This window comes from Hypanus sabinus, chromosome 4 (assembly GCF_030144855.1).
Source record: "Hypanus sabinus isolate sHypSab1 chromosome 4, sHypSab1.hap1, whole genome shotgun sequence".
Lineage (NCBI taxonomy): Eukaryota > Metazoa > Chordata > Chondrichthyes > Myliobatiformes > Dasyatidae > Hypanus > Hypanus sabinus.
This window is the reverse complement of record NC_082709.1, coordinates 186,077,265-186,090,935: the sequence shown is the minus strand read 5'-3', so window position 1 is coordinate 186,090,935 and position 13,671 is coordinate 186,077,265. Positions and strand designations below refer to the sequence as shown.

Sequence of the window (13,671 nt, the reverse complement as noted above, 5' to 3'; positions counted from 1 at the left end):
GGATGTCTCCTATAGTGGGGAGTCTAGGACCAGAGGACACAGATAGAGTGGATGTGGAGAGGATGTTTCCTGTAGTGGGGAGTCTAGGACCAGAGGACACAGATAGAGTGGATGTGGAGAGTATGTTTCCTATAGTGGGGGAGTCTAGGACCAGAGGACACAGATAGAGTGGATGTGGAGAGTATGTTTCCTATAGTGGGGGAGTCTAGGATCAGAGGACACAGATAGAGTGGATGTGGAGAGGATGTTTCCTGTGGTGGGGGAGTCTAGGACCAGAGGACACAAATAGAGTGGATGTGCAGAGGATGTTTCCTGTGGTGGGGGAGTCTAGGACCAGAGGACACAAATAGAGTGGATGTGCAGAGGATGTTTCCTGTGGTGGGGGAGTCTAGGACCAGAGGACACAGACAGAGTGAATGTGCAGAGAATGTTTCCTATGGTGGAGGAGTCCAAGACCAGAGGATACAGATAGAGTGGATGTGGAGAGGATGTTTCCTATAGTGGGGAGTCTAGGACCAGAGGACACAGATAGAGTGGATGTGGAGAGGATGTTTCCTATAGTGGGGGAGGCTAAGACCAGAGGACACACCCTCAGAACAGAGTGGCGTCCATTTACAACAGGGATAAGGAGGAATTTCTTTTGCCAGAGAGTGGTGAATCTGTGGAATTCATTGCCTTAGGCAGCTGTGGAGGCCAAGTCATTGGGTATACTGAAGGCAGAGGTTGAAAAGTTCGTGATTAGTCAGGCATGAAGCAATATGGGAGAAGGTAGTAGATTGGGGCTGAGAGGGAAATTGGATCAGCCCTGATAAAATTGTGGAATAGACTCGATGGGCCAAATGGCCCAATTCTGCTCCTTTATCTTATGGTCTTATATTCTTTTCCAATTCTTGGGTTATTAATGTGTCCCCTAAATTAAGATACTGATCTCAAACTTAGCACCATTGTTAGTGATTAAACAGTCATTTTTCTGCTCTGTAAGCTGGGGACCTTATACTCCCTGTTAAGACCTGGAGTGGATCCAAACAATACCTCATTCTCAAAGGATATGAAGAAGCAACATTCTTCAAATAAATAATCTAACAGAACAAAAACAATGAAAGATTAACGCATAAGAATAAATGTTGCCTGACCTATTGAGTTCCTCCAGCTTTTTGTGTCTGTTGCTTAAGAATGACATTTTTACAGTTCAAAAATAAAAATTCTGGAAAGAATTTGCTCTAATCATTAACAATTTATTACCCAATTCAAGATATGTTACTTTTGCAGCAAGATTGTTTTTCTAGTTTACTGATCAAATGCTAGTATCAGAATATTGCAACATCTCGATGACAGATATAAAAACAAGATTTTTGCAAAGTTGCTCCAAACTCTCAACATGTCAGGCAGCATCTGGGGTGAGAGAATTTGTTTCAGCTCTGAGATAATTCATGGAACTGATGAAGAATTCTAGGCCTGAAAGGTTAACAGTTTTTTTCTCCGCAGATGCTGTCCCACCAGTCGAGTGTTTCCAGCATTTTCTATTTTTTAATTTCTATTGTTACGTATTCAGGCAACAATAAATATATGAGTTCGGCAAGGGTTTTTTATAACAAATGACACGTTTATTAAACACAGAAAACAAACCCCCAAAAAGTAAACAAACACTAACGTAACCGGAAACCAACTGCGGTGCAGCAGCCCAAACAGTTCTTAAAGCAATATTGCAAAAACAGTTCTTTAAAGTGGTATTGCCAAAAGTTCAATATGCTCACAGTCCATTTAAAAGGAGAGACTTTATAAGACGATTTAAATTCTCTTTCACGTCGCTTGGCTTTGATCCCCGACGTCGAACTTCCCACGAAGAATTTACGAAACAGAACGGCTTAAAGGCACTGCCCTTTCCTTCCTCACTACCTTCAATCCTTTCTGGTAAACCCAGGGATTAACACGAAGATAGTCAACAAAATCCTTCTGTATAAGGATCCAACAAAGGTTGAAACCCGTTTCACCGTAGAAAGCGATTCTCCTCGATCTTTAACACCCGAACTTCGATCTTCACTCTCCACTGTCTCGAACTAGCAGAATCGTAAAGAACCTGCTGGCAATGACCTTTTAAACTTTAGGCATTAGATAAAAACTTCATCCTTCAACTACACTGCGTCATCACTTAAAACACGCAGTGGCATGAAGTCAACTTGGCAAATCCAGCCACGAACTGCCCCTCCTCACAAGGTGGGGTCTACCTTTTATAACCTGTAAAGAAAACCTGTCACATGATCTCTACTGGCGGGAAAATGACGTCACTCCACCATCACAAGACCATTACCTCAAGTCCAGTATAGCTTCAACCCCAGTCACGTGACAAGGGCACCACTGTCATGTGTCACGAGTACGTAACACTATTTTATATTTATTTTACCCAACCCAACAAGAGAAGACCATCAAGGTGGGTATAATAACAATTCAGGTGGCAGCATGGAGATACATCTCTACCAAGGGAGGTGTAAGGCACTCCTTCCCTCTGCTAACATGCAGGTCACCCTTGTGAAAGGTGTAGCATCTGTTTAGCAGCACCCCGCCCCATCCCCGATCAGGGTCACATGAAACTATGGGAGCATGTGGTGGATGGTCGTATGAGCCGCTGGCACGTATCACAAGTCCTGGTTATACGACCTCTGACACCAGGCAGACAATCTCCAAAGGGTATTGATAATGGATGGGGTCACCCATCTTGTAAAGACACTGCCCAGAAGAAGGCAATGGCAAACCGCTTCTGTCGAAAAATTTTCCAAGAACAATCAAGGTCATGAAAAGACCACAATTCCCCATATCATACACCATGGCACGTAATGAACAAAAAGAATATTTTAAAGACATTTGGAAAAGTCTATTTGGAAAGGTTGAGAGGTATATGGACCAACTGCAAGAAAATGGGACTATCTTGGATGGACATCTTTGTTGGTATGGTCCAGCTAGTCTGCAAGACCTGTCTATGAATTTTAGGCTCTTTGTCCAGCATCTGCAGATTTTTTTTTGACTCTCAGATACAGATGAATTCTTACTTAACTTTCTACTTTGCATTTTTCCTACCCATGCCTGCTGACAGATATGGTGCTTGGGCAATGCGACGAGATTTCACATCAACCGGACAGTGGATGCAGCCATTCGCTCAGTGGTGATTGGTGGTCTTCTCCCAGGTGTCCAGTACCGTGTCCAGGTCGCGGCCAGCACAAGTGCAGGGGTTGGTGTGAAGAGCGAGCCACAGCCTATTGTCATCGGTAAGCTTTGGCCTGTGGCCACCAGTCTCACTGACCACCCACTGACCCACCCCCCACCATTTCTCAAACATTCCACTATTTTTCAACACCTCCATTGTTCCTCAATCCTTTACAACATTCCTCAAACTTTCTCACCATTCCCCAACCTCCTTCACCATTCCTCAATCTCTCCACTGTTCTTCAACCCCTCCTTCTTTCTCAATCCTTCTACCATTCTGAAACTCCTCCACCATCGCTTAACTCCTCCCCATTCCTGAACCCCTCCATCATCCCTTAAACCTTCCCTATTCCTCAAATTCTCCCCATCCTTAATCCCTTCATCTTCCTAACCCCTTCACTGTTCCCCAATCCCTCTACTGTCCCTCAGCCCTCTTCAGCATCCCTCAACCCTTCTACCGTTACTCAACCCCTTTCAATTGTTCCCAACTTGCTTACTTTTCCTTTGCCTATGACCATTCCTCACCCCTTCCCAACCCTCCCACCACTTTGATCCTCCCACAGTTCTTAGCATGTTTTCACCATTCCTCAGCCAAGTCCTCCTTCAGCCTGGTGATTTGTGTTCTCAGGCTTTCTGACCTTCTAAGCAGGGGTGGCTAGAAGCTTTATCATGACTGCTTTCCTGAGGTAGTTGCAAGTGCGCACAGAATCGATGGAGAGGTAGCCAGTTTGTATAATGGACTGACTGCATCCACAACTCTACAATCTTTTGTTGTCTTAGGTAGAGAACTTGCCATACCAAGTCATGGTGCATCAAGATAGGATTCTTTCCATACTGCATCTGTAAGCACTGGAGAGATTCAAACACTCTTCAGGTTCCCTGCGCTCCACCATTTCTGGATTAATGGTCAGACTCTACCTACCAATACCCTTGATTTCCCCAGACAACAATTTACTCATTCCCTAATCAACTCTTGATCAGTGGGTTCTGAACTTTCATGCCCTTTCTAGAACCACCCCCATGAGCTATGACTTTGGCCAATGGGATTGCAGCTCGGTTGACTATAAAACCAGCCTTCAGTCCATTTACCACTGCACTTGAAGTGAAGAATGTGGAGGTTGAGAGGTGACCTAGTGAGTGGTTTAGATTGAGTAAACACACATTTTTCTCTCAGTTCTGACACAATGCAAAATTAATGTCCATTAGTTTGATTAGTTAGGAGTACAAGACACACAGTTCTCCCTGGAGTGCAGTTGAAATAGGATCTCACTCCTACTCAAACAGTTGATATAAATAGCAATGCTGGCTTTCAGGGGAAGTTGGATAAAAGTGTGAGTTTGTCAAGGAAGATTGGAAAAATCTTCAGTGCTGTGGTCCTCTTTGTAAGCTACAGAAAGAAGAAGAGTGCCAACTTTCAAACTGCTACACTGACCATTGAAAAGAAGAGGCTCATTATGAAGAGCAACATGCACAAAACACTGGGGGAACTCAATGGGTCAGGCAGCATCCACAGTTGAATATTGGGCTGAGACGTTAACATATGTGTTAATTTGGAAGTCTTAAACCTGAAGGATTCTCGTTGTCTTCATATAGAGACACAAGGAATTCTGCAGATGGTGGAAATCTTGAGCAGCACACACAGAAAATGCTCGAGGAACTTGGGAGGTCAGACAGCATCTATGAAATCTGATGGGAGAGGAGAGTGGACCATTGGAGAAAGGCAAGGAGCAGGGGCATCAGAGGGAGATGATGGGCAGGTGAGAAGAGAAGGAGTAAGAGGGGAGCCAGAATAATTAATGGAAAAATAGAGGGAGAAATACCAGAGCTTCGCAAAATCATTGTTCATGCCGTTAGACTGGAGGGAGATTAATGGGAAGGTTGATAGGATAAGGGAATCATGGACAAAGTGAAGAGTGTGGGGGATGAAGATAGGTAAGGGAACACGATCCCCATTATGGCGATGGGAAGATGGAGAGAAGCCGAACATCTGGGAAAAAGGAGGAGATGCAGATGAGCACAGCATCGAAGGCCGAGGAAGGGAAACCCCGTTCATTGAAGAAGGAGGACAACTCTGTTTGAAGCCTCCCAGATGTTATTTGCAAAAGGCTCTGGAGATAAAGGTCACATCATTTCCCCAGTGAAGGCTCCGGCAGAGTAGATGTTACCATTATTAGATCAGCAGCCTATCTTCCAATCCCAGCACAACACTTGGGATATTTATTTCCTGGTAACTAAATAAATCCAGGATCAGTAAGCGTGAAAAAATTGTCAAGATCTTTTCACTTGGGGTAGGGTTATTAAATACAAGAGAGCATAAGAAGGTGAGAGGAAGGAGTTTTAAAGGTCTCTTCAGGATAGGTTTTCGTACAGAGACTGGAATACGCCTTCAGAGCTGGTGGTTAAATCAGGTATAATTACAAGGTCAACGTTGAGTTTACTGTCATCTGCACAAGTCCACGTATGCACAGGTGGAATGAAAAACTTACTCGCAGCAGCATCACTGGCACAGAGCATCAGATAAGTGGCATTCACAAGAAAAGCGAATTAAACATAAATTATGCACAATTTTTACGTGAGAGAATTAGAACAAAAAAAGAAGCAAACTGTAAATTGGCAGGGTGGTGAGAACTTATTGAGGTAGTGATCGGGGTTGTGCTGCTACGTTCAAGAACTGAATGTTTGAAGGAAAGTAGCTGTTCCTGAACCAGGTGGTGTGGGGCTTAAAGCTTCTGTACCTCCTGCCCAGTGGCAGCTGAGGGAAGGTGGCAATGCAGATCAATGAAGCTGGATTATAGGCATTCAAAAGGCACTTAGACAGACAGAAATAGGCATATCATAGATGGAAATAGTTCTAAAGAATGTAAAAGGAATTATTGTAGATGGGAAAATGTTGGCATGGATGAGGGCAGAAGGACCCCTTTCTGTGCTATCATAATTTTTGTCATCATCATTATGCGCCATGTTGTATGATATGGGCGATCATGGTCTTTCCATGACCATGATTGTTGTTGGCAAATTTTTCTACAGAAGTGGTTTGCTGTTGCCATCTGGACAGTGTCTTTACAAGATGGGTGACCCAGCCATTGTCAATACTCTTCAGGGATTGCCTCCCTGGCGTCAGTGGTCACATAACCAGGACTTGTGACATGCACTGGCTGCTCATACGACCATCCACCACCTGCTCCCATGGCTTCACATGATCCAGATCAGAGAGGTTAAGCAGTTTCAAGGGTAACCTGAAGGCTAGCGGAGAAAAGGAGCGACTTACCCCTCCTTTGTAGGGACCTAACTCCACCCCCCCGCCCATGCTATGCCAGTCTATAGAAGTCAATATAGAGTCCCCTCCTATTCTTCAGAACATGGATCGTAGAGCAGTAGAGCACAGCAAAGGCCATTCGGCTCCCTTCAATAACGCTAATCGATGCCGATTTATACTAAATATACTCCTCCTGAGTATCATCCATATCCCTCCATGCCCTTCATATTCACATGTCTGTCCAAAAGCGGCATGAGCTGCACCAAACTGTTTGTTTCCACTGCTACTGCTGTCCCTGGTAACCCGTTCCAGGCACTAAACAGTCTGCATTAAAAAGCTTGTCCCTTTATGTTGCCTTTAAACTACTCCCCTCCCCTGGCTGAAAAGCATGTTCTCTTGAGGTCTGACATTTTGAACCCTGGGAAAAAGATTCCATCTGGCTGTCTATGCCTCTTGTGCTCCAGTTTACTCTCACATTCCTGAGACGTATGGGTCAGATGTTAATTGGCCACATGGGTATAATTGGGCAGCAAGGGCTCATGGGACCAGAAGGACTTGTTACCAAGCTGGGTCTCCAAATAAAATAAATTAAAAATAATTTTAGAAGCCTCTTTCAGGCCTCCCTTCAGCCTCCGACCCTCTATGGAGAACAACCCAAGCTTGGCGGATCTCTCCTTACAGCTCATACCCTCTCAATTTTGTTCTCGCTCTCTGCCAAGCGTGCATGGTGTATGAACATGTGTCTCCCCTCGGCAGGGAATCGCGGCGATGACATTTTCGTGACAGGGCCCGGCGGCAATAACAGCATCACGGAACAGATCACAGATGTAGTGAAGCAGCCGGCCTTCATCGCAGGCATTGGTGGGGCCTGTTGGGTCATCCTGATGGGCTTCAGCATCTGGTTGTACTGGCGGAGGAAGAAGAGGAAGGGACTCAGCAACTATGCAGGTGAGGAGGGAAGCTTGTCTTTTATATGGCACAGTAACGGGCTCTTTGGCCCACCGAGTCTGTGGTGAATTGTTATTCTGTCTGGACCCATCAGCACCCCATTCTCCATGGATTTATAAAGTCATAGAGTCATCGAGTCACTACAGCACAGATGCAGGCCCTTCAGTCCATCTAGTCCTTAGTGAACTGTTATTCTGCCTAGTCCCATTGGTACTTCATACACCATAGATTTACAGAGAGATGGAACGCCACAACACAAAACCAAGCCCTTGGCCCATCTAGTCATAGAAACATAACCCTTAACCCATGGCCTCTAGCTATAGTCCCACCCATCTCAGTGTAAAAAGCTTGCTTGTATTTATTTTGTCTACCCCTCATAATTTTATATGCCTCTCTAATCTTACCCCATTCTCCTGTGCTCCAAGAAATAAAGTCCTAACCTATTCAACCTTTCCCTTTAATTCAGGTCTCCCAGTCTCAGCAAAGTCCTTGTAAATTTTCTCTGTATTTCAAAAATAAACTTTATTCCCTATAGGAAACACAAGAGACTGTGCAGATGCTGGAAATTTTGTGCAATACAGCCAAAATGCTACGGGAGCTCAACAAGTCAAACATTATCTATGGCAAGGATTGCCAACATTTTTCATGCCATGAACCCCCACCGTTAACTGAGGGGTCCATGGACTGCAGGCTGTAAACCTTATGGAGAGGAATAAACTGTCAATGCTTCAGGCCGTATTGGCAATGTCGGTATTGGTTTAATATTGTCGCACAGTGAAAACTTGTCTTGCATACTGCTCCTACTGATCAGATTCTTGCACAGTGCATTGAAGCAGAACAAGGTAGAAGAGTAACAGAATGCAAGAACAAAATGTACAAGCTACTGCAAAGTGCAGTGCAGGTAAACAATAAAGTGCGTGATCATTACAAGGTAGATTGTGAGGCCAAGAGCCCATCTGATCATATAGGAGATCAGGTCGAGAGGCGATAACAGTGGGGTAGAAGCTGTCCTTGAGCCTGGTGGGATGTGCTTTCAGGCTTTTTGTATCTTTTGTCCAATGGGAGAGGTGAGAGAGAGAATATCCAGAGTGAGTGGAGTCTTTGGTTATGCTGGCTGTTTACTGAAGTAGCAGGAATGTGTACAGTGACTGTCAGGTGAAGGCTGGTTTCTGTGGGGTGCTGTGCTGTGTCCACAACCGTCTGCAGTTTCTTGGGGCCACGTGAGGGCAATTTCCATACCAAGCCTTTATGCTTCCAGACAGAATGCCCTCTATGGTGCGTCAATAAAAATTGGTAAGGGACGATGGAGACTTTCCGAATTTCTTCAGTCTCCTGAGGAAACAGAGGCATTGGTGAACTCCCTTGGCTGTGATGTCTCAGTGAGTGGGAGATGACCATAATGGGGTGACCATGAGGAATTTATCAACAAGTACAATTTGAACGGCTGGTTCACAGTATAGAAGATCTTGGGATCAGAGAGGTAGTGTCAGCTTGGAGGAAGTATTGGTTTAAAATCAGAAAACACTGAGTCATATTTCTTCTTCGGACTGGAAGAGAGTTCCTCAATGGACTATTGCTTGTTTCATCGTAAAGAAGTGATTTGGCTATTAGAATATAGCGAAATTCTGAACTTTCTTTCCTTCACCGTGTGGGTTCACTCTGGATGCTCTGCTTTCCCCCAACATCCAAAAGATGCATGGGTTGGGGTCAGTCAGTTGTGGCACCAGAGCTTGGTGACACTTGTGGGCTGCCCAGCACAATCCTTGCTGATTTGATTTGATGCAAGTGAGGCATTTCACTGTATGTTTCAATGTACATGTGACAGATAAAACCAATCTAATCCCCTGAAGTGGAAGTTCCATATCCATACTTTGACCTCTGGCTTCATTTTTATGTAATTCTTTGCTCTTTATAATTGTTGAATGCTGTTTGTTGTTATTTGTTGCAAGTCGTGCTCTGACCACAGCAAATTTCTAATACGTGTTAATGTATTTGGTGAATACAGTTGTTCCTTGATTTAGACTGTGAGGTGTCAATGCCTGTATCTCTATGTTCAGTTATTAATGCCAGTATCCCCATGTTTGATTTAGATGCTTTTGTCGGTGTTCTTGGGTCTTATTGTCCCTGTCCTGGACTACTTGACACAAGTACCTGAACCAGCAGCATTGTGTGGATTTTTGCTGTAAAGGGTGTTGGCAATAAAAGGCATCATTGTGTGCCAAGCATGGCCCATCCCGAAGGGGAACTGTTGATGGCTTGGGCTTAGGACAATAGGCGGCCCAGGGAATGATCTGCTTTCCCCTTCCTATCTCTCTGGTTCTCAACTTACTCCTCTTTGCAACTGAGTCAAGCCCTCCTCTGATTGGTTCATCTGTTCCTCTTGGTTTATTTGTGAAGTGAATGATTGGTCCTCTGTTGACCTATGATGTGATGTCGGCCTTGTGGTTGGCCACTACTTCATTTCCATTTCTGCTTTCCATCTTACTTTTCTGTCTATGACTTACAATCTTCTCTTGTCTTCTTTTTGTTCTTTATTGCAGTCCAGTCTTTCACCTTTACTCCGGCAGGTACTGAACCACTCTCTGTCTCTTGCATGTCTTCAGCATGGACCGAGATAGCAACCGGCTTGCTGCCTCCCACCCTCTCCTGCACTTTCGCATGCTCCCCTCACCCCCAAGGCCCGCACGCCTCCCACACCCAGGAGAAGGGTGGGGCAGGGGCCACAGTGTGGGGAGGGCCTGCGGTGATGTCACTCATAGTAAGGGTGGGGTCATATCCATATCATCCAAGGAAGGGATGCAGCCACCTTGATGTCACCCAATCAGGTCACAAGGAGGAGGAGGTTGTTACCCAGAGAGTAGGAGGCTTTGTGGACCTGGTCAAAGTACAAAAGTTCAAAGTGCATTTATTATTGAAGTATGTGTATGTCAACATATACAACCCTGAGGTTCATTTTCTTGTGGGCTTTTACATGATTGCAGCAGCGAGAAGTGAGCTTGGCCAAGGTGGTGGGTGAGCCTGATGATGGATGCTACTTTCTTACGCCAGTATTCTTTGTTGATGTACTTAATGGTGGGGAAGGGTTTTCTTGTGATGGACTGGGCTGTATCCACCAATTTTGCAGACATTTTTCATGGATATCAGAGGAGGGGTGTGAGACGACAGGAAAGTGGTGCCAATCTTACACCCTTCCTCAGTCCATCAGTTACATCACAGTCCTTCATCACCACTCTCCTTCTCCTCTTTATGCTGGCCATCTCCCTCCCATCTTCCCCCAAACGTACTGATGCAATTCTACACTACCATCACGGAGAGCATGTTCACATCAGATCCTACTGTCTGGTGCAGTATCCTCTCACAACATACTAAAACTGCAGTGAACTGTCAGGACAGCAGGAAGGGTCACTGGCTGCACTCCACTATCACTGCAGGACTTCTATGTGTCAGGACAAAGAAGCAGGCAGGAAAAAATATTGCAAACACTGCCTTTTCCAAAAAAACTCACTTCTGGAAAGTGCTATGGGGCTAGTAAAACAAAAAAATCATGCCATTTTTAAAGTATCTTCCAGCAGGCTGTTAACTTGATCAGCCATTCTAGTTAGCCCTCTCCCACCTCAGTTACTGCACTGTAAGCACTTTAAACCACTTTCTACAATACTGTTTACATTGTAAATAAATGCTGGTATTAATGCATATTTTATTCCAAATGCATACTTTAACCTCTAAATTTATTCTTTATACAATTCTTTATTTTTATAATGGTTGAAAGTTGTCTCTTGCATGTCGTGCCCTGACCAACACACCACAGAAAATTCCTAGTACACGTAAATGTAAGTGTGAATAAAGTTGATTCTTGACCCATGACCCTCTCCACTCCTGGTTCCTGATGCAGAGTTTCTACCCTAAATGTTCACTGGCCCTTTCCTCCCACAGATGCTGATCACCATGTTAAGTTCCTCCAGCAAGTTGTTGGTTCACTCAGAATCCAGTGTCTCCCCCTTGGATCTCTTGGGTCCTATGAGGTTTTATATCTCTAGCATGGGGTGGCACTTCTCCGATTCACAGCTTGGCGATGGATGATGAGAGGTGACAACAGAGATGATGATGCATAGAGTAGACAGCAAGCGATTTCTTCCTAAGGTGGCAATGGCTGATACAGGAGGGCATCAAATCTTCTCCACCATTCCATCATAACTGATTTATTATCTCTCTCAACCAGTGGTTCCCAACCTTTCTTATGCCTTGGACGGCTACCATTAACCAAGGGCTCTGTGGGTCCCAGGTTGTTATCCCCTGCTTTCAACCCATTTTCTTGCTTTCTCCCCATAACCTTTGACACATGACTTATCAAAAAGCTATCAACCTCTTCATAGACGCTGCCTGACCTGTTGAGTTCCTCTAGTATTCTGTGTGTGTGCCTCTCATTATTTTTAAAACTTCTTTCATTTTCAATCACTCTTCATCTCATGTTCTTGATGTTTATTGCTTATTTATTTATTTTTAAATTACTTTACCTTTTTTGTATTTACACAAAAAAGTTATGTACCCTGTAACAGGTTAAAAAAAGACCAGCAGAAATGGACACACCTGGTACTTGACCTCCTTGCTGCATCCTATCCCTCTCAAACTCCCTCTGTTTGTCCACCTCTCTAGCCTCATGTACCCGCTGCTTTTCTGATTCATCAGCCTCGAGCTGTTCTAACCTCAATTCATGCTCATACTTCACTTTTGCTACCTGAAGCTGAACCTCAGCCTCAGTAAGTACTTTACCTTCAGCAAACATTTCCAACACCTCCTCTTCAAATGTTCCCTTGGTTACATAATGCTGTACTATTAATGTCTGCATCTGAGCCCTCTTCATTATAGTAGTCGCCTTAACTTTTAACTTGTGAGCAATTCCCAACAGCACATCCCTCTTAGCATCATCCAACGCCTCAGGGGTTGGTTCTGCCACAAACTTATTAACCTCAAACTCCATTTCTGCTAATATTCCACTCACACAAAGCAGAAGGAATTTTCCCCAACTAGATCAACTATTCAATCAAGCCCCCAACAATTTTCAGAATGGCACCCACCAATTTGTTCATATCCCAGATGAGCCCCCAATTTGTTAAGTACCCTGTAACAGCTTAAAAAGAACCAGCAGAAATGGACACACCTGGAGTCTGAGTCTTCCATTATAAACACTATTTTATTAGTAACTACATTGATAAAGTAATATAAAACAAGATAAGGCAAAACAGGTTAGCAGAGTATATGCATATATAAGTGAGGAAATAAAGTTCCCAAGCTTCTCCCAGCTCAGGTGATAAATGATACAGTTTTACGGTGGTATAGGTTTGAAGTCAGTTCAGTTCTGGATATTGAATTGAGTAGATTGGAGAAAGAGAGAGAGAGAGAGATGTTTTGTCTTCTCAGTGCTGATGACCTCGGATCTTCCATGTCGTCCTCCTGCTCCCAAAACTTATTAAAGTCACTGACTGTGACCACACAAAAGAGGATGCTGTTTTCACATGGTACAGCTATCAACCCAGGTGAGGGTTAAACACACCAATAGCTTTCCACCAGTCACCCCTTTGTCCACACTGTGAGCAAAAACCCCACCTTTGTCGTGGGCACACAAAGCTCAACCAGTGTCAGTGTCTTCCGTGTCTCATGTGTCAGATTACAAAGCCATTTGACCTTGTATATATTCCACAAGTGCTGAACACCAGCTGTCCACCATATAGCTCCACCTTGCCATTTCTAAGGCAACTCACAAGCTTTTTGTTGCTCTCTCTCATCACATACACTCTTCACTCTTTCTCTCTTTTTAAAGGAACAGTCCATATTTAATAATCCTTCAGATCTCATCAAAGCAGTTTGTTGTTGTGTGCACATTGGTTGTTTGTCCATCTTATCATGTATGGTTCTTCAAAAATTCTATTGTGAAATATACATAATAAAATGAAACTGAGGGTTGAACAAGCACAGTAACATAATGGATAGCACAATGCGTACAGTACCTGCAAACCTGGTTTAATTCCCTCTACTGACTACACAGAGTTTGTACGTTCTCCCCATGATGGCATGGGTTTCCTCCGGGTGCTCTAGTTCCTCCCACAGTCCAGAGACATACCAGTTAGTGGGTTAATTGGTTATTGTAAATTGTCCTGTGGTTAAGCCAGGATCAAATCAGGAGATTGCAGGGCAACATGACTTGAAGGATGGCAAGGGCTATTCTGTGTTGTAGCTCAATAAATATGGTGACATATATGTACATTGATAAG

General features: G+C 44.1%; 1 protein-coding gene across 5 annotated transcripts in view; it reads left to right on the top strand.

Annotated features, from left to right (window-relative positions):
- Positions 1 to 13,671, top strand: part of robo2 (roundabout, axon guidance receptor, homolog 2 (Drosophila)) — a 596,210-nt gene that overhangs the window by 471,662 nt on the left and 110,877 nt on the right. For all 5 annotated transcript variants that reach the window (XM_059969002.1, XM_059969005.1, XM_059969004.1 and 2 more), the window contains exons 17-18: positions 3,089 to 3,260; positions 7,211 to 7,402. In XM_059969002.1, coding sequence (XP_059824985.1) covers positions 3,089 to 3,260; positions 7,211 to 7,402 — 364 coding nt within the window. The remainder of the gene's footprint in view (positions 1 to 3,088; positions 3,261 to 7,210; positions 7,403 to 13,671) is intronic.